At 44.8% G+C, this 20713-nt stretch overlaps 1 protein-coding gene across 4 annotated transcripts in view; it reads right to left on the reverse strand.

The window, feature by feature from the left end:
* Positions 1-2941: 2941 nt before the first annotated feature.
* LOC140214415 (uncharacterized) overlaps positions 2942-20713 on the reverse strand; it is a 78604-nt gene continuing 60832 nt past the window's right edge. For all 4 annotated transcript variants that reach the window (XM_072285788.1, XM_072285786.1, XM_072285787.1 and 1 more), the window contains 4 exons: positions 16143-16355; positions 15176-15267; positions 4068-4429; positions 2942-3781 (listed from right to left, as the gene is read on the reverse strand). In XM_072285788.1, coding sequence (XP_072141889.1) covers positions 3646-3781; positions 4068-4429; positions 15176-15267; positions 16143-16355 — 803 coding nt within the window. In that variant the 3' untranslated portion in view covers positions 2942-3645. The remainder of the gene's footprint in view (positions 3782-4067; positions 4430-15175; positions 15268-16142; positions 16356-20713) is intronic.

Genomic DNA, 20713 nt, shown 5'->3' on the forward strand with positions numbered 1-20713 from the left:
CTCCCAAATCAACCTATCAGCACAGCACGCTTCAAACGTGGTGGCGCTGATGCTTTACACCAAAAAACTAGTGAAACTATGCACCAACTCAAACCATGAAGGAAGCACCAATGAGATAGGCAGGAAACGATGGACATTTATCAAAGCTACCCTATTTGGGGAGCTTACCTTTGAGTATGGCACAATGTGGCTTGGGCTGCCATTGTACCACCGCCAATCAGAAGATAGAAAGCACAGGTTGCACAGCAACATTTCAGTCACTGTCAAAATACTAAGGATTAACATAGCAACCATGTGGGGACCTTATTATACCCCGATCGTACAGGCAAATTTAGTGACACTTCGAGCAAGGGCATTTCACTGAACAAAGTGTCACTGTGGTGGCACGCTGTCACGCTGAATAATAAAGGGTCCTTTTGCTTTCATGGCAATGTCGATGAGCAGATCAGCATGTACATTATATATTTTTAAGGTGACATTTGCAAGATAACACTAAACACTGCGTTAAATGCAACGTTTAGTGTAAACAGATTCAATGCAACCACAATCCAATACAAGACCGCATTGCACACAAGGCAAGCTGATGAAGAATGGCAATTTCAATTGCAGATGACTGCTTATGGCACAACATCTGAAATCTCAAAAAAATGCAGGTTCAGGACAAGTGCATGGAGAGAGAGAGAGAAATAAATGTTTATTTGTGAACTAAGGAGAGAGAGAAAGATCTCCCCCTTCGCCCTCAGGTGGGCAAAGTACGGAGTATAATTTATTTTTGAAGTACTGCTATTGAGGCCACACCGATGCAGCACAGTGAGTTTGACAAACACACTCGATGGCAAGCATCACTAAACCTTCATCTGACAGCCTGCGAACGACACTAGTACTGGCGAAGTACATTCGCTCAAAGTGACACTAAATTTACATATCTTACTGGGGTATTAGTCACTATACTGAAATTTTTTATTCATCTATATACAGTTAAACCTCGATATAACAAACTTCAATACAACGAAATTCTCGATCTAACAAACTATAACTTCTCATAACCTCTTGTCCATAGAACACCATGTATTTAGAACCTCAATATAACGAAGTGTGTATCAGATTTCAATATAACGAAATTTCACTGCCACCGTAAAGGAATGCCGAGACAATAAATGCAAACTTCCGCGGACTCAGATGGTTGAATGATTGAATCACAAGCGGCTGCTTGCAAATGCACCTCTCAAATCGGGTGCCCCGCAACAAGTGGCCGCCGAAGTGGAGTCTCATCATGTTCCATATAAAGTACAAGTGCGATAAGATCCTATCGCGCCCTGCACACTGTGTGCTTTAGGTGCGAGTGAAAGTGTGCAAGGGTGAGACAAGGTGGTGGGCTTGACAAAGTGCCGCCTTCCCACAGGATCAAAGAGAAAGAGGGGTAAAGAGGGCGAGCACTAGGTAATGCGATCAAGCAGGTGCACGAAGGGGGGGGGGGGGGTAAGTTGGTGTGCGTCTCGTCTTGGCCGTGGCTGCGCATGGCTGAGTGCATACGCAACCGCGCACTTTGCTTTAGAGGTAATCTGGCGTGTAAGCAAAGAGTGGACATGCCAAGACAGCGTGGCATCTTGTAGGCCGTCTTCTCGCGTGTTTAGTATTGGAGGTTGCGCAATCTCAAATTTCAGTGGCCCGTTGCAGCAAGAGGAAGACTAAGCATTCCCTCCCCACTACGGGCGGTTTTCTTGATAGCGTTGTCCCAGTATGGGTGACGCTATCAGCGGCGGCTGAGCACAATGCGATAGCGTTCTCCCAAATTTATCAAAGTGAATTGTTTTCTCATTCAAATTTGCTTTTTTAATTGCCTGATAATTCAGAAAATTCTGCAGCCCCTTTCCATGCCAGAAAAATCGATTGGCGACTGTACTTATTTGCACAAAAGGTCGAATTCTAATACAACTTTTCTATGTAACGAATCAAATGGTCGATCTTACAGACTTGTTATATCAAGGTTTAACTCTATTTCAGTGTCGATTTGCATGTTACCGCGGTAGAATGTTGCAGGCAATGACCACGTGTACTTTCTTCCGCACTGCAAATGCACACTATTTGACAGCATGCTCAGTAGGGCTGGTTAGTACACATCTTGATAAGTAGCAGATGTAACAGCAAAACACAGGATACAGAAGGAACCAAATGGGCAGAACAATGTCAATGTGGTTCCATATCCTATTTCTATTGTCATTCATGAAAACCATGCCCTATCAGTCATGCCACCACCATGCCAGTGGACTCCCAATATGACCAGCAATGCCACAGCATCCTGGATTGAAAATGTGCAGTGTAACAAGTTTTGTTCTGGCTCTGATAAGAATCAATTGATAATTGGCAGACACAGGTCAAAAGAAGGGGAGTGAATACTTGAACATCCAAGTATTTATGCAATGCTATCTACTCTGTGAATGCTTAGCCAGTGTTAACACTTTATGGAGAAGTCCAGTTTTGGATTTGAGTATAGGATTCCTGGCTAAACGCCTTCAGTAAACACTGAATGGCAGGCAGCAAGTGTCATTTGTTGAATTTGAGCAGGAACAGGGATTGAAGAAGTACGACACAATTTTCTCTTGAAAGCATGATCAGAGGAGAAAGACCTCTTTAAAATACCTGGCTGCAGTGATATCACACAATGTAGAGTAAATGCAATGTACACCTCTGTTTCACATCCAACAAGACTCTTCTACAATGAAAGTTCCTAACGAAGCCATAGGCAGCTTTGGCTGAAGCTTGCTTTCAGTGCCTGCTGTTGCTGATGGGCAATAATCTGTGATAAACCTACTGCTGAAAATGTTTTCTTGAATATCCTTATTCTCGGTGCATTTTGCACATTTAGATGCAACAAACATTTCCAGAGACAAAAGTATATTTGTCTCATCCTCAGACTTAAGGCAGCAATCTTGAAAGCCACTGAGCATTCAATGAGCCCAACTTTATTTTATATTGTTTCAAATGACCAGCATGCAAAAGGCATGCCATACAGAGACTTCAAATATCCAGACGTACTACAATTTATTCAGATAGAATTTCAAAAACATTAGTCCTAGTAAAAAAAAAAGTTGGAGGTATCAAGCCAAATGGGAAGAGAAGCAGCCAGTCTTGGCAACCAGAAGATCCCAGTCCTAATTGGTAGGAAGAAAAAAAAAAGGCAAGAGAACAAGGCAATACAAATGCACCAACATAGTGCCCCATAAGTGCCTTGTGTCACTGCAAGGACTGCTTTGCTGAAAATTCAAAGCCACACAAAAGACAAGAAAAATGAGAAGAAAAAGTTGCATGGTCACAGTCGCCCACTTTAGTCCTCCGGGTTGCATCACCGGTCCACCAATCAACACATCTTCTGAGGCAGAGAGGTCTTTTGTCGACAAGTCGTCTGCAAGTGCGCAGCTGTCTGGTGGCAAGTTGTACACTAGCAGTTCTTTTGCTAGCAAATAATTCTTCCAGCCAGGAAAACCATGGGCTTGCATAAAGAGTTGAAACTAGTGTCATGCTTGTGTCAATGAGAGAAAAATAAAAGCTTGCATGGCTGGAGAAGAACAGGGTTGCACACAGCCCGCCCCTCCAGAGCAGGCATAGTCGTCGATGTCCATTTCCTGTCCATCGGTCACAGAGGAACTAGATCTTGGGCAACTTGGCTGCCTTGACTACAGGGTTGTTACGCTGCAGAATGTAGCGCCCCTCTGCCTTGTAGTCATGAGAGCATGCATGTGCCTCAGCATAACGGTGAGTAGCACAAAACGTGCTTCCACACCTGCACAGGAACAAAAGCGCCGATAAATGTAACACCCCTGACGACTGACTTGCAATGCTGCAAGGATCAACTTCAGAGCCCAGTGACATTCAACCCCACACCATCAATATTAACAAAAGTGATCACACTGTTCGACACAAAGCACACAAGACTTGTGGAAGGTACATCTCTTAAAAGCTAGCTGCGCAGGAAATGCTTTGATTGGCACAATCAGAACGTCTCATGCAGTCAATCCTTGCTCTACAGTTTCTCAGCAGCTCAAATTGTGCGCCCCTTTGACGCTCACCTGCAAACATAAGTGGATGCCAGTCCAGTCTTCTTGTTGCACCAGGAGCACCGCTTGCCCTTCTTCTTGGCCTTGCCAGGGGATGGGTGCAGCGGGTCCACTGGCATGTCATCAGTCTTGGACTCTGAGGTGCTGCTTGAGTCATCGTCCAGCTGGATTGGCAGGAGTTCGCTTCCATTTCCAGCACTCAGCTCGGCAGAGGACACAGTGCCCACGTCCACGGACAGTGCCACATTGCTGCCGCTGCCACTGGCGGTCCCAGTTATGCTGGCAGATGTCTCAGCTGACATAGAGCCAGCTGCCCCAGCTGCACTAACTGCCGAAGAGCTCCCTTCGGCAGGCATTGCAGCCACACTGGCACCCTGCAAATGGATGGAGAAACCAGCTAGAATGAAGAAGCACAGCGATGCACTAGATGTTGCCTATATGCTAGCCTCCAGATTGGCAACAGTTGCTTCTACCTCAGCTGATAACCTTAGGGTGTGCTTGGGAGGGCATCCCAGAAAATGGAGGAAGCTCCAGTACCCGACTGCATGAGCAAATGGCATTCTGCAGCTGAACACAAGGTCACAGGTTCGATTCCTCACCAAAGCTGTCATATGATAGGGCAGAATGCGAATACTCTCGTGTACTTATAGGTTCAAGCAGCACATTAACAAAACACAGGTAGCTGAAACTAAACCTCAGCCCCCCACTACAGCACCACTCATTAGCTGCTGTGTTGCTTTGCGGCATTAAACCACACGAAACACTCAATCAAATGCATTACTTTGAAAATCGTTGACATGGCCCACTCTCAACTGAGTCTTCCTTGTCATTTTGACCTGAATAGGCTACTTTGAATTGTAAGTGGATTGAGACAGGTCTGGAGTTTAGCATTCCAAGGTGAAACAGGGTCCATTGGAGATGCCATAGTGGAGGGCTTCAGATTAATTCTGACCACCTGGGGGTCATTCAACATGCAACTAATGCGTGGTACAGAAACATTCTTACATTCCACCCTCACTGGAACTTGATCAGAATCATTAACAACACCCTTACCTGAATGAGTAGGCTAGTTTGTGAAAATTGATTTGCCAACAACAACAACAAAAAGAAAGTCGAACTGCTTTAGAAAAAAGACAACTCCTGTGCATATGGAAAAAAAATTGGCTGAAGGCTTAGCTTGGTTAAGCCTGGAAGATTGTGAAAGCAATACCCTTGGCTGCGCCTTGGTTCGGCTGATGGTGTGGACATAGTTGCCCTTTGTTAAACTTATGGCTATACATGTACATCATCCAACATAGCGCAAGGCAGCGCGCCGACCACTGCGAGGAGCCGAGCTGTAGCCCCATTTATCCTCCTAGCGTGACGTCACACCAGCAAGCGCCCTCTCTCGGTAGCGCCGCAACAGCGGCGCGCAAGGCTTTGCCTCAACCATCGATGCCGCGAGCTGGGGCCCCGTCTCTCGGTCTGGCGTGACGTCACACGGTCACGTGACGCGCAGCTGTGTAAGGAGGCGCCACGACCACCGATGGGCCGAAAGTGCGAGCAGTATTGCTTTCGCAATAAAAAAACTGTCTGCAGTTTTGTAGTGTGTAGTTTCGGTAGTGTGCTAATAATAGCTAGAGCTTGCTTTTCACTAAAACTGAGACATACCTGACAACCTGTGAACCTTAAAATCATTAAGATCATGTGGGCACGACACCGATTAATAAAGAGGCGGAGGAGCAGGGGCAATAGCAGGCATTTATTTTTAAATCTTGACCCGAGTGCACATGTTTTCTGTGGCACATGTGGCTTTTATTAAAGATGATTTACCTTTATATGCAACACGCAAGCAGCAACAAACTTGGCACAGCAAATATTGACAAGTAACACCATTGCTAGCAACTTTGGTGTCATCGATTTCCCCTACGACAAGTACAAGTGGTTAAACATTACCCTCCCCTCTAGCCATGGCATTCCCCCTCAACTCTTACACTGTGCGGGAATCGCTATGTCCCACCTCCTCCGTGCGGTGACACAAGTGTTGTCTACTTGCAGTTGATTTGAACCGAGTGTTCTGCCTCTTTCCTGCATGGTTTTTCTCACTAAGCATGGCCAGGGAAATTTAAAATTAACTGCGCGTGGTGGATGGAGACGCGGCAGCACTAGCACAATGTTTGCTGGCTTACGCTATGCGAAGCAAAAAGAGACAGATGCTACCGCAGGTGTTCGTCGCATTGCTGCAAACACATATGCCATGTCCAAACTATACAAAGTTGCCGTTTCTGCATGAATATCTAATAATACCTATGTTCACGATTGTCTCTATGTTAGTCGTTAAATTTCTTTGTAGCCGACCGCAGAAAGAGAAAGCGCTCCCTACTAACTTGTGAATGTGGTGAAATTGGCTATATACAATGTTTCCTCTACTCTAGAAATAAAAAAAAAAAAAAAAAATCAGCGGGCAAAGAAAGGCAAGAAAGAATGTACATCAACAACGGGAATCGAACCCACACTTTCCCTGCATGGGAGGCGGAGACGGTACCACTACACTACTTTTTTTTTTTCTTTATTACCTCATCGTCACTGACATCAACATAAAATACTGTATACCAATAAAAGTTTTCAGCTGAGACTTTGTAAAGCATGGTCAATTGCCTTCGCAATGCCTTTCTTTCCCAACTTCAGCTTGTTAGGATATTTTTCTGCTGTCATTCTGGGCAAATTACGTGCACTTTTTTCCCGATAAAACAGGTAAAAAAATTGTGTGCGTGTTAAAATTAAAGTACGACCCTAAATCTGCATTACCATATCGCCATCAGTATTTCAACATGGCCGCCTCGCACGCGCTTTGAGCCTAGCTGCCGTAGCTTCCTCCATGTGCTGTAGTATGTGTTCTTAGGTTAGTGCACCATCCGTCTTCCCGGTGTTCCCATTTTCCATGTTTGCTCTATCAGCATGGAAGTGCCTACTGCAAAGACATGCCGAGTTCATCACGATGCCCAATTAAATGGAATGTAATTGTGTATGGAGACGGACAGAAATGGGGCCGCATCACAGGCGTTTGGAGTTCCCAAAACTTGCATGCAGGACTGGTACAAACAGGAGAAGCTTTCTACTCCGGCGGCTGCTACGTGCGGCGCGAACGCGCAGTCCCTATCTTAAAGTGATCTGAGACAGAGACGAAGTCTACACATCTAGGCACACTGCGCCATCTTCTCGTCGCTTAGTGCGCATTAAAGCGAGACGCCGCCCAAAGGTCAATTCGCTCACCCCTGCTACCACACTTCCCCACTCCAGCATTTTGATAAAAAGTTTCCGCGGTCATTGCATGAGGCGTGTTCATGTTTGCTTATGCACGCGAGACACCATGATTGCCGATTTAATTAGCAAACGAATGTTTAAAAGTTTATACGGCCAATGAAACAACTATCCTCACTCTTCGTATAGCAGTCTACTAATTTGCTATCGTAATCGATGCTTCACCTTTCGGGTGAAGCTGCAACTTTTTTTATTTATTGCAACTTTAGTGCATTGGTAGTAAATCTTTGTTTTTCCAAATGAGAGGAAGTTGTATTCCTGTATGAAAGAATGAGGTGCATGCACGGTACTGTAAAGGACTTTTTTTTTTCTTTTAGGTCCCGGCAAACGGGTGCGCGTTACAATCGAGGGCACGTTAGAATCGAGTAAATACAGTACATATAAGACTTGGCTCTCTCACAAATGTGGAACCTGTGGTTACCACTAAAAGCTCCTTTATTTTCACAATTGCAAGTGATCGCTGTGATGACCAAGGAGGTTAGCGTTGACATTGACGTGCAGCGCTGATGCCTTGTACAGCGTGCAGTCAGAGTAGTTTACTACCTGCACAGACCTGCAGCACAAAATGAGTAATACAGCGCTGGTACCATTCACGTTCCTGCAGCCAAAGAAGAAAGTGCTGTTCCTATTTTCATGCAAGAATCCCTCCATGCCCCATTGGTTGCTATTGCCAGAGCTGTAGCAGACAATCCGCATTCTCAGGCAGTAGTGGGCCATTTGTTTGAAGAAACACTTAGATTTATTGTGTTTGTGTATTTGTTGTTAAGGGTACCTAAGTAACTATGCATAGGTGTGCTATTAAGAATAAGCTTAATGCAGCAGCATCTTTCAAAGCATTCCCAATGAAGTAATGTGGGTAACGAATTGGATCCCTTGCCAGAGTCACATCACTTGCCAACGCCCGTAGCATAGAGAGGGGCAGCTGAAAACGCAAGGGAGTGGCGCCGCTGCAATCATTAGCGATGCACATTATTAAACCCTTATTAAACGGTTTAGACGGAGCGCTTACATCTGTCTTAATGATCAGAAGGACCTACCCTACCAACTCAGCACGTTTCCACACAATCGTTCGGGGTCCCTTTAGAATCACATTATCATTTGTAAAATCGCAAAAGAAGCCCAAATTCATAAACTTTACGAAAAATTCAAGAGAGTTGGCAGGTATGGACAATGTAGCGTTACAAGCACTGTATGTATTTTGACGTGCTGAATTTATAGATTGTTTTTCACAGATCACACAGCCAAAACCAGCAATAACAAAATCCCAAGGCAACAAAATTCTCTCCACAATGAAATATTTTTGGATCCTCGGCGAATAGCCCATGGGAATCGGAGCATTTTGTTTCTCGTGACAACGAAACTTGTTTTACAGCAATCCCTTAACAAAATTTTCTGAAAGGGCAGTCCAAAAATAACCTACTTGCGTAACATAACACTAACTGTATCCATAAACTGCTCAAATGAATTCGTTGTGCCCTTAAATTGCGTAAACTACCACCACGGCACACTTGCATGGCCATCGCCATTGTTTACAAAAAAAAAAAGAGAGAAAAAAAAAGAAACTGCAGTGGAGCTATTAGTGGAGCAGCTGCACCTCGCATCGGGCGACAGTGATGATGGTGATGGTTTGCCCCTTGGAACGGGTCTGGACCAAAAATGCAATACATATTAGTATTCAAATTACAAAAAAAAAAGACAGGAACCGAAGGTGACCTCGCAGTGGGCACATTTTATTATAATCCTGTGTGCCATCACAGCATGTGCTAACCTGGAGCAAAACGCCTGCATAGCATGCCGACTCATCCACACATGAAGGCTCGGATAGCCCCAGTGATGCTTTATGCTTTGTGTGCCGCCGCACATGGTCGTGTGTGTGCAGTGTGGTCGATCCGTGTGGTTGGTGCCATGGTGCGTCAGTTGTGTTTGTGGTGATTGGACCATCTGCTTTGCCAGCCTGGACCAGCTAAGATGCCGTCACCAGCTAAAAAGCAGAAATTTATGACACTACAGAATAAGGCTGCGATTATTGCCCAGGATGAAACTGGCAGCAAGTAAATGGAGATCACCGACGAATTTGGAATTGCGTGCAGCTTGATTTCTACAATTCTGAAAAATAAGGCCTCCATTCTCGGCACGCTCGGAAATGGTGCGAGTGCAAAAAACAAACTAATGACGGCTGCGGTGTTCCCAGATGTCGAAAAGGCAGTGTTTGCTTGGTTTTGTGAACAGCATGCGAACAAAGTGGTATTGTCTGGCAGAGTGCTTCATCAGAAGGCGCTGGACTTCACGTGGATGCTCGGACACAATAATTTTAAGGCAAGCCCTAGCTGGTTAAGCCGTTTCAAAGCACGCCATGACATAGCGGCCAAAGTCATTTCCGGGGAGGCAGCAGCCATCGACACTGCGGCAACATCATCGTGGCTGCTGACCAACAAAGAAGCACTGGACCAGTACAAGCCCTTTGACATTTACAATGCGGATGAGACGGCCTTACTGTACGAGATGCTTCCATCGAACACCCTGGACTTATAAGGCCAGAAATGCCACAGGGGAAAACACAGCAAGCGGCGTGCACCAATTATGTTGCGTGCTAACATAGACAGCACAGACAAACGGCCACTGCTTATAATTGGCAGAAGCAAGAAGCCCCGCTGCTTCAAGGGAAATCGTAGACTGCCTGTACAATACACCGCGAACATGAAGTCATGGATGATCCGGGCCATATTTGGTGGCTGACCCGAGGCCTTCGATGTTGACATGCGGAAGGCAGGCAGGTCGGTCTGCCTTTTTTTGGATAATTGCAGTGCCCATCACGATGACGTGGCGCTCAGAAATGTATGCTTGTTTTTTTTTTCCCCATCAAACTGCACTACTGTGCTGCAGCCGCTCGATCAAGGAGTCATTTGGAGCGTCAAGTGTGCCTACAGAAAGAAATTGATTCAGTGTCTGCTGCTGAACCTCCAGCTCAAGCGTCCCACTGATGTGGACATATTCATGGCGCTCGAGATGATGGCCGCTGCATCAGTTGCAACATGTCCACCCATGATAGCAAATTGTTTTAAACACGCCAGCTTCATTGCCACTCAGCAGGCATCATGTGCTGCTCCAGCGGTACCAGAAGATGATTTGGCCGAATGCACTCTACGACAGTGCTGATGGCACAGTGCCGCTATCACTGACCCACGCATGGGGTGAACTTTGTGCCGTGGCAAACGGAGTTCCAGATGGTCTCAGCGTCGATGAGTTCATCCGCGCAGATGAAGAAGTTGTCGAGCACGAAGAGATGACTGTTGAGGCCATCATAGGTAACGTGTGCGAAGCCGACAATACCCACGACCACCACAAACCAAATCGAGAGAAGACGACGAACCCGTGGTTTGTGCGGAACGCCTTCAACACAATTCGTTTCGTTTTTGAAGAGCACAATTACGATGTGGCAATGGATCACTTCTTGAAGTGCAAATTCAGAGCTGTCAAATTGCTGTAAGGCAAGGCTCGGCAAAGTGAGCTTACTGACTTTGTGGCCCAATTGCAACATGTCAATTCTGGACGATTGATAGCTCTGGCAATTAGAGTTGAGTGACACAGGTCAAATTTTGTAAATTGTAAATTGCAAACTATAAAAAAAATTTCGCTCCCAAGGGTTTTATTGTCCTTTCATTCAAACTCATGTAGAGCTTCCGCTTTTGCTTTAGTGGACACTTAGTTCGGTACCATTCTGCTACATTAATATTTTTTATATTTTTACAATTTGGCAAATGTGTCACCTAATTAAGATGAAATTCTGAATGCCGTAGAGGTAAATAATGACCATGAAGAAGACACAAGGAATGTAAGTTTTACTCATATTCCCATCTCAAATGAAAAGAAAGTTTGAAGAGCAAGGTTTCAAGCCATTCAACAACTCAAAATGATTGCAGTGCCACTAAGGCTGGTGCACATTCAGTGGACATTTACCATTTCTACTGGCACCAGCTGTAGCTGCGTCACTCGGCATCAATGCACAGCGGGGCAACAAGCCAGATCCAGTACCAGTGCTGAAATGTAATATCTCGCCAGCCAACGGAGAAATGCAGCATGTCCAGATATGTTCAGACTTGAAGCCTTGCTCCGCGTCGACCCCAAGTGACGCTACGTCAGCCAATGCCAACATAGATGCTGAATGTGCATGGGGCTTTAGCGTGCCGTACATCACAACCACATAAAGCACTTAGTGCAACGAGTAAAGAACCTTGCCAACAATGACGAATGGACCTACACTAAAACCCTGTTAACTCAAAACTAAAAACCGGAAGAAATTTCTAGATATGCGGAGTTTCGAGACGAGCGAAATTACAAGAATAGAAGCCCACTGGCCCCGCAAAGAGCCTTTCCAAAATGCCACCAGTAATATAATTCTCGGCCACTTTCGCATGCATCAGCTCCAGACACCTCTATGGCACCTCTCATCAGGCTCTCATCGGCACCTCTCTATGGCATCTCTCATCAGCACCTCTATGGGCAAAGGGTTAGTGGCCCTGTCCCAATACGATGTATGTGCTTTGCACCAAGTCAAGCTGACTGATCCTAATGCAATATTTGACTCCAGTCATCCATGTGTAAACTGTTCCAGACATCTAAAAAGCTGATGCTGCTACTTTCCGCATCACAATGAATTCCGGACAATATAACTTCAAAAGCTGAAACTATAGAAGAGTGCCATTGTCACACCATTAGCAGACACCCAGGAGTGACACAGCACTTAGGCCTCGCCTTTGTGCAAACATGAAATGAGCGTCCTTATCAAGCTGTGAACTCGCTGAAATGCTGTGGGCTCGCATGCTGGCTTCCCTTGACGCAGTGCTTGGTTCGATCATGCCTGCTCTAATGTGCCGACCACCTCCCTCAACGTCATGTTTAATCTGCTGAGACCACACTGATATGTCACTGACAGCACCCTAAATGAGAGGGGAAAAAATAGACCGACTCCCGGAACTCCCGGCTCACCGCTGCAAGTGGCACAAGCAGCCGAGCAAGCTCACGTGAGCAGTGATAGAAATGAATTAATATGTGGTGTTTATTGGCGCAAGGGTCAGATATGGCCAAAGAGCGCCACTGCCGTGGTAATGAGTTCACCGTGTAGTTATGAGTTATATGACGATGTCGCGTGACTGTAAAGGGGCCTTAAAAATAGTCGCTATAAAGTGCGTAAAATCTACCTGTAATAAGATTATGGCGATGACATATGACGTGTACTATGAGCATTAAGATGCATTGCAAAAGAATGATACAATGTATAAATTAAGTCAGATTCTAAAGTTGGCTACAGCATTACTGCTTCATTAGAGCTCTTGAAACACAAGGGCCTAGAAGCATGCGCTATGCAAAACAATTGCAACAAACGGTGATTTGACAGTCAAATAACGTACTGGTTCTTGGAGACTCCATCGTAAGTGATACCCATAGAAGAACCCTTGCTTTAGGTCCCAAACACTGTTTTAAGCCTAACATAAAACCCATTGACATATTAAGCATACCGCGCTGCATAACCAGGTTCGACCCGGAAAAAGTACGCTCGCGCTGTATTTCAGATTGCATTGCTAGCATTAACCAATCAAATTCTAATTTTAATACGTCTGACCCTGTCCGACCGTTAGTTAATTACCTTGTGGAGCATAAACTTAGCCCAGTAATATCTGACAAGGAAGGTTATTTCGTAATTATGCCAGATGACATGTTTTCAGAAAAAGCGATTTCAGCCATAGAAAAGAATTTACAGCTAGTAAAACTCAAGCCTTTGGCAGTTAAGCAAAGTGCAGTTGACCTCTTGTCAAGACATATTCTTGATAGGCTCGTCTGTAATGTCAAGAAAGCTAAATCCCTCACCTTAGAACTGTTTTTCTCGGTGAACACCCATAAGCAAGAAATTCCTTTTCGCGCTATAGTGTCAGGGAAAGGGACGTGGCAGGTCTGTGTCGCTAGTTACCTACAGAACTGCTTAGCTTCGCTAGTTTTTTCAGACCCCTTTTGCTTGCGTAATTCTCAGGCACTAGTTCAGTATTTGAGAGAGGAAAATCCTGGTGATTGTACAGCTTTTAGTATGGAGATCGAAGACCTGTATTATTCCTTGTCGCATGACGGGTTGCTAAATTCCGTAAATGAGTGCATTAAAGAACAAGTGCAAGAGTCGGCTTTTATTGACAGATGCGGTGTTTCCACAGGAGCTTTTCTAGAAATTCTTTGCATGTACTTGAAGTCGACGCTGATTGGGTGGAGAGATGGCGTTTTTCTGCAGAAATCAGGCATTTGTATAGGCTCAAAGGTTGCCCCTATTCTTAGCGATATTTGCCTGAGTAAGGTTGACAACTGCTTAGAGAAAGCCTTAGGTGATAGCGTTATCAAGATATTTTCGTTACGTTGATGATTACCTGATTTTCTGCAATAGGGAAGAATTCGATTCCGCTGCTACCTCAGTAAGTGAGCAATTTGAACTTTATGGAGGAGGATTAAAGTTTACCAAGGAAGTTCCTCAGCAACGCGTAATTCAGTTTCTTGACATTTCCTTGGTCTTCGAACAAAATCATGTTTGTTGGCAGTACTCCCCAAGATCTTCGAAGCCGTTGCTAAACTTTCAATCCAAGCATTCCAATGTAGTAAAAAATGTATTTGCCATGTCGTGCCTTAAGTCTTCTCTCACCAGATCCTGCATGCACAAAATGAGCGCCAGTTTTAATGCGCAGGTCCGGCGCCTATTAGAAGCAGGTTATCCTAGTGTAGCAGTGGCCACTGTGGCTGAGCACCTAAAGAAGTCGGTTTCGAGAGGGACGGACGTGATTACAGAAAGCAGTAATAGCAAAAAAAAAAAAAAAAGAGTAGTGGCTATTCCGTATATTCATTCAGCGTCGCACAGGCTTAAAAAAGTTGCAAGTAGATATGACGTTAATGTTGCTTTCACTGCTCCCAATAAGCTAGGTAAGGTATGCGCTGCCGTACAAAGAAAAAAGGAGCAGGTAAAAGGCAAGAAAAGAACAGATATTTGTCCAGTGAAGCACAATAAGAACAACAGTTTTACTGACTGTCGTATGGGTGTGGTTTATAAAGTTCCCCTTAGCTGTGGCCAGTTCTACGTAGGGCAAACGGGACGGGTATCAATCAGAGGCTAATGGAACATAAAAGGTCGTTAACCGGTGGATCACCTTCTAATCTTTTCCTACATTGCCAAGATTGTAACTGCACGCCAGAGTTGGATGAATGCACAATATTGTACAGGCATAAGAATGAAGATGCGCGTCTTATGGTAGAGGCATGGCATATCTATAATGGTGGAAGTGCATGCGTGAGTTAGCCTTCGATTACTTTACATAAGGAAGAGATTAAGTACTTTAACAGTTATCTCTCACGTAGACCGGCACTTGTACCCGACTGACACGTGGTGCTACCATTCCTGAGCTTGCGCAGGTGAGTTTTGTGTCTTCTTTCTTTTTTCGCCTCAGTGCTCCCTTCAGTTGATAGTCGGCATTCGTGTTGTCCACTTCTCTACTCTTGTGTCCTGTCTGCACGCCTCACCTCTTTTTCGCATAATGAATCCTCAATAACTAGCTCAGCTTTCAGTCATTCTAAAAAAAAAAAAAAAAGATCACCACATCACTGCTGCAGAGTTTCATTTTTCTTCACCAAGCAAGAATGCCAAAATACTGTGTGTTTATAGAGTTCCTTGTCCCATGCCTGTTTTCCCCCTCTGACTCCCTACATCATGGTACTGGTATGTCTAGCGATTTTACTAAACCCCCTATTTTAAAATGCTAATCTGCATTAAAAAAAGAATGTCAAAGAGCACTTACAGCGACAGAAGATCCAGAGGCATCTGTCGAAGATCCAGCAGACCTCTCGGGGCTCCCATTTGAAGGGCCATTAGATGTCGGCATGGTGTTATCTGCGCACAAGTGGATGTGGTCAAGGGAAGAAAAACTCCTGGTATGCCTTTTTCCTGCAGTACAGACGACGTACAGTACAGTACAGTACTGTACAGACGTAAATTACAGAAATCGTAGACTGCCAAAACTTTCTTTTTCCCCTCCTAGCTGCCTTCCTCTAACAGTTGTTCCCAGCCACCAAGGTACCAAGAACGGTGGGTCAGCAGTCAAATGATTTCAGAATAATACAAGGGGCAGGGTACTATACAACAAAAAGGCAGGAGAGCTCCAACAATTAAAAAAAAATTAATTCTGTGGCTTTATGAGCTAAAACCATGATCTGATTATGAGGCCAGCTGTTACGAGGGACTCTGGATTAATTCTGACCAACTGGGGTTCTTTCATGTACACCCAATGCATGGTACGTAAGCGTTTTTGCATTCTGCCCCCATGCTCCAACAATTCAAAACAGTAAAATAGACTCAATTTATGTGTTCCGATGCTTTAGTGCAAATAAAAATTTTTGCCAAACTAAGCTGATGCTAGGTTACAGGCTATTGCATAACACTTCTGGAACCCAGAATTTGAATTTGTTGCATGTCTCACGACTACAGCAAGGTGCATTTTGGAGCTTGTTGGTGCATATGTAAGGGAAGGTTTTCTGTGCAAACAAGGGAAGTACACCAGAAACAAGAACACAAGCCATATATGTATACCTTAGAACATGCGCAGAGCATCATCAAACCAGGCTCCCGCGTAATGATAAAAAGCATTAATCCAAAAACTTATTTTCATAGTTAAGCAGTGACCCTTTTGCCTTTCTTATGAATAAAAGATGCCCCCTGTACCTGTTGATCTGCATAACAATAAAATTCAGTACGCCCCTTGCACTCACTTGGTGGTGGTGTCTTTCGATCATCCCCATCGTTATCAGCTGCCAGACGTGCCCAGCGCGACAGACTGTTGTTCAACTCCTGTTCTAGGTTCCACAGCTCCTGCTGCACGACACGCTTCAGCAGTGGGGCCACACGAAGCCGATTCGGCGACGGCACTGTGGTGCGACGTCCACCATCGCCCAATGCCCAGCGGATGCCCTCAGCACTTCCAGCTGAGGAATACAAAAGCAATAAAGTACTGCAAGACTGCTTCCAGCATTGAGGGATATGCTAAAATAAATTATCTCATGCAGCTTGGTAGATTTTGTTTCTGAAATAGCCAACAAGCAACTTTCACAGGGAGTATAAGTTACCTTTCGGCACAGCACAAATTCATAAGACATTGCTCAATTCGAAAAATGGCTCCACCTGATGCCACAAACTATGACAGCAACTGGGGACACGACTAGTGTTCAAGAGGAATGAACAAGGCGATTGTCATCCTTCAGAACAGATTTCTGCTTTGTATGTCATCCTTATTGTGTTTTTTGAAGAGTTCTTCATAAGGAGTACTGCATCAAGCTAACCCAATTTTATGTTTGCCATTAGCATATCTTTAATTCACCTCTACAAAAGCAGCAATTTCATTATACTTCCAAGCAGCATAGAGGCCAAAAGCCCTAATGCCTTCCAAAGCATTTATTTGGTCACCACTAAGAGACATCCAAACATAATCATAGCCCAAGCTTACAGCAGCTGGAACAGCTTGCACTTGTTTCCATCAAATTAGGTCCCAAAGCTGCAGCTGGTCTATGAAAGGTGCCAAAGCAGAAATGCACGCACCACAGCTGGGCAACCAACTCTCAACTTTCTGCTCGGAAGCATAGAACTATGCAAAACCAGCAATGAAACTGCCCATGCCAGCAGCAGCACCATAACACAGAGCCTACTGGGTAGAGGAAACAGTTTTCAGTAGCACACGCTGCAATTTTATGTCAACAAATTCAGTACTCCTCTTGAAGCATAGTGTGTCCAGCTTCTGACCTGGCTTGGCACCAGCGTGCTGGAACAAGAGAGAGCATGCGCACCTCGGAACACACAGGACCATAGACAGCGCTGGGCTGGACACGTCGAGTGTTAGCAAGCATTAACAAGTGCACATCTGTTATAGCTCAATATTTCCTGTCATTCTCACAGCCTTCCTACTGGAACGTATCAGCATGTTTCAGTTACACACTCAAACTGTCGTGGCACCTCCTGGCCAGCGACGGTTCTGTATAGCCACTAAGCCACCCTAGTGTGTCAATGTCACTAAACACCTGGCTTAGCTGACGGTACACCATTTTACAACCACAAGAATGCAAACCACTGGTGGACAGCAGTGGCAACTCTAAGGAGCCGAGGCAAAGATGAGGAAAAACAACTGTCTCTCAGGATCCATTCAAGTTCCCCTGGAGTCTTCCACAAATAGCAAAGCAGATGTCAACAAACCCATAGAACACCGAACCTAGGACTCCGTTAAAGAGCCCAGTTGCTTGAGCATGTCTGTAGTCTGCATGTCTGAAAAAAAATTGAAGAAACACTCCGCCACAGTTTCGGCACAGACAGTTTCTTCTGCATGGATCGACTGCTGTAGTGGAAAGCCAATGATATGCTCCTGGTTACTTCGTTTTTATGTCTGCTATATCGTCCAATTTTGTTTGCGCTGCCTTTCTTAATTCTGTTTCCTAACTCACACCTTTAAATCTGATGTTTTACTAGTTAATACACTTACTAACGGTGGGCGAATAGAGATTTTTGAGACCAAACTGAGTACGAATTGAATAATGCCAAAAGCAAATTGAATATCACATACTTTTCGAGTAGTTTTCGAACAAGAAATAGCCATTATCGCAATTAATATAATGTGATGTTCACATCCCAGTATTCTTAAGGTTAGCAAGTTTTGGTCATTACAAGATACGTTATGAACTGTTGCTTATTAAATGCATAAATGGAGCATTAGAGGCAAACAAGTACTTTCTTCACATGCACAGGGCTCTTCAAAGAGTGCAAATGATAGCTGTACAGCCTATAAAGTATGGCTACCTAAGTGACGTAGATAACTTTTTTATTTAAAGTGCCCAGCAAAAATTTTGATTAATCAAGAATTTGAGAAAAACCCTGCATCAAAAGCTATTAATTAAAAGCTAGAATCATGACTGATTAATCATTAATCGAATAAAAGATTAATTCACCATCCCTAATATAAGGACTACAGAAATTCCAGACTCCTTATAGTGCGCTGTGCGATAATTTGGACTCTGACTGCACACCACTGAGCCGAGCAAAAATAGTACTACAGTCGAATCTCGTTAATTCGAACACTCTTAATTCGAACATTCAGTTTATTCAAACTGACGCCGTGGTCCCGTCAAAGTTATGAGTATTACAACGGGTGAAAATGGCAGGTAATTCCAACGCGCGAGCATTTGCGACGGTTAATTCGAACATATTGTGCTTCGACAATGCTCTCAGTAGCACACCAAATCACAAGTGGATCAGCGTTCCTCTGACCCCACCATAGAGAAGAGGTTAGGAAAGACTCCTCAACATCGCGCACCAAGAAGAAAAAAAACCATGGCAGAAATTTGTGCGCAGGCGTGTGCAGGCGCGCATCACCGAGTACTTCTGTTAAGTGACGAGTTTGTGACTTCTGTTAGTGTTGCGGCACTGCCATGTAACCCATAGTCAACGTATAAGAACGCCTGAAATTTCGGACACAAAAAAACCTTTGCCATCCGATTTTCCGGACTTTGAGCCATGACTGCAGGTCCGAAATGGCATTAATCGAAGCCACCACCACCACCATTTCGATTAGCGCGCCGCCTTGAGCCGGCGCTCTCACACGCAGATCCACTGGCAGCCGTAGCCACACTGCAGCAACGCTAGGCCTAGCTACTTCCGACATTCGCTACCAATCTTCTTGCAGTTCGGCCCCGTATTTCTCATTCAAACAATTTGCTACTGTTAGAAATGGCGCTGACTCCACCTTTGCGATTCTCGCCAATGGTTTCAGAGTGCAGAAACCATGACGTGTCGCATAATGCTGGTTCCCAGTCAACTTCGCCCCAATACAGCAGTCTTACGCGGTCAAGCATACCAAAAGTTCGAAGGGGCAATTGTCACAGGACATGGTGTGTTTCCTTTAATTATGCACGCATGCATCCACCGTCTATCACGGTACGAGCACTGATCCGCCTAATAACAGACTGTCATTTGTAAATACGTGTGAATAAATCTTGTTAAACTTCCCACTGACGTGTTAGCTCGGTGCACATGCGCCACCGCAGGAAAGTCCTCCATTAAATTAGCTTCCTTTAATTCGAGCAAATTTTTGGGCCCCTTCGAGTTCGAATTATCAAGATTCAACTGCATTTTAATTTTGAGACGTTGCCAATTTGGTCATCAGTGCCTCCGCGAAACAAACTAGCAAAACCTAGTTGATCTAGTAGCAATCAATGAGAATTTGGTGCATGCATTGACAGTACTTTCACCTATCTGTAGCAACAGCATGACTATAGTCGAGGATAAGGGCTGCAATTTTGTATCACTGCCTTCCATTTGATTCTATGCCACTCTTATCACCCACCATTCATGACCAACTGATACTGTTAACGCATGCAGAGCGTCACTCTGACCACTTACGGAGTGAAAAAAGCGTGAAAAGGAATAGCACACAGTAAAAGCTCGTTAATTCAGAAATTGTTAATTTGAAAATTTGGATAATTCGAATTAGCCACCGCGGTCCATCTAACAATATATTGAAAGCAATGTGCAACGCATTCCGTTAATTCGCAGTGAAATCTGCCCCGCCATCGATAATTCAAACTCCGCGCCATCCTGGGTAGGGTGAGTGCTAGTATGCGGGAGTACATTGGCATTGCGGTGGCCCTTTGTTTAGGGCTGAGTGGAGAGCGATACATATGCGCTTGGCCAGGCATGGTCAACTCCTCTGTTCTAGGTCGATTCTCTCCCTCTCTCAAGACCTTCAAGGTAAAAATGCAAACCCGGCGCCGATTTTTTTTTCTCTCTCTTTTCATGTTACATCTTAGAGGCTATTTGCTGAGAAGGCTTAGAGGCTATCTGCTATAAAGCAACACTAGGTAATGTCTAAACATGGCAGCCGTGACGTTTATGGGCGCTTGCAGAACCAAAAAGCATAGCCTTTGAGATTCATAGCTGTTACTCAAAAGGAAAGTATCGCTGGTACATATGTTTGGATGCCACCTATACGTAATGTGGAACTCGGCAGCGTGCAGCCGGTGCAGCTGCGAGAGTATACAACGGAGACCAATGTCATAACAGATTGTGGGGCTTTTCGCGAGTGCATTTTAGAGTGCAGCTCTTGTTCGTGCAGGGAGAGTTAGACGGTGCAAAGGCGCATTTATAATCCGATGTTTTCGGCGTAAGTCGCTTGCAGCCAGTTACGCTACGCTGCTTGTTCTGCGCCAGTCGAAATGCTGTCCCCTTTATACTTTTCAGAGCGCGCAGAACAATCCCCAACCTGCGTGCCGCTTTGAATGGCTGTCTGCGACCGCTGGTGAAGCCG

This window comes from Dermacentor andersoni, unplaced genomic scaffold (assembly GCF_023375885.2).
Source record: "Dermacentor andersoni unplaced genomic scaffold, qqDerAnde1_hic_scaffold ctg00000042.1, whole genome shotgun sequence".
In the NCBI taxonomy this organism is placed as follows: domain Eukaryota; kingdom Metazoa; phylum Arthropoda; class Arachnida; order Ixodida; family Ixodidae; genus Dermacentor; species Dermacentor andersoni.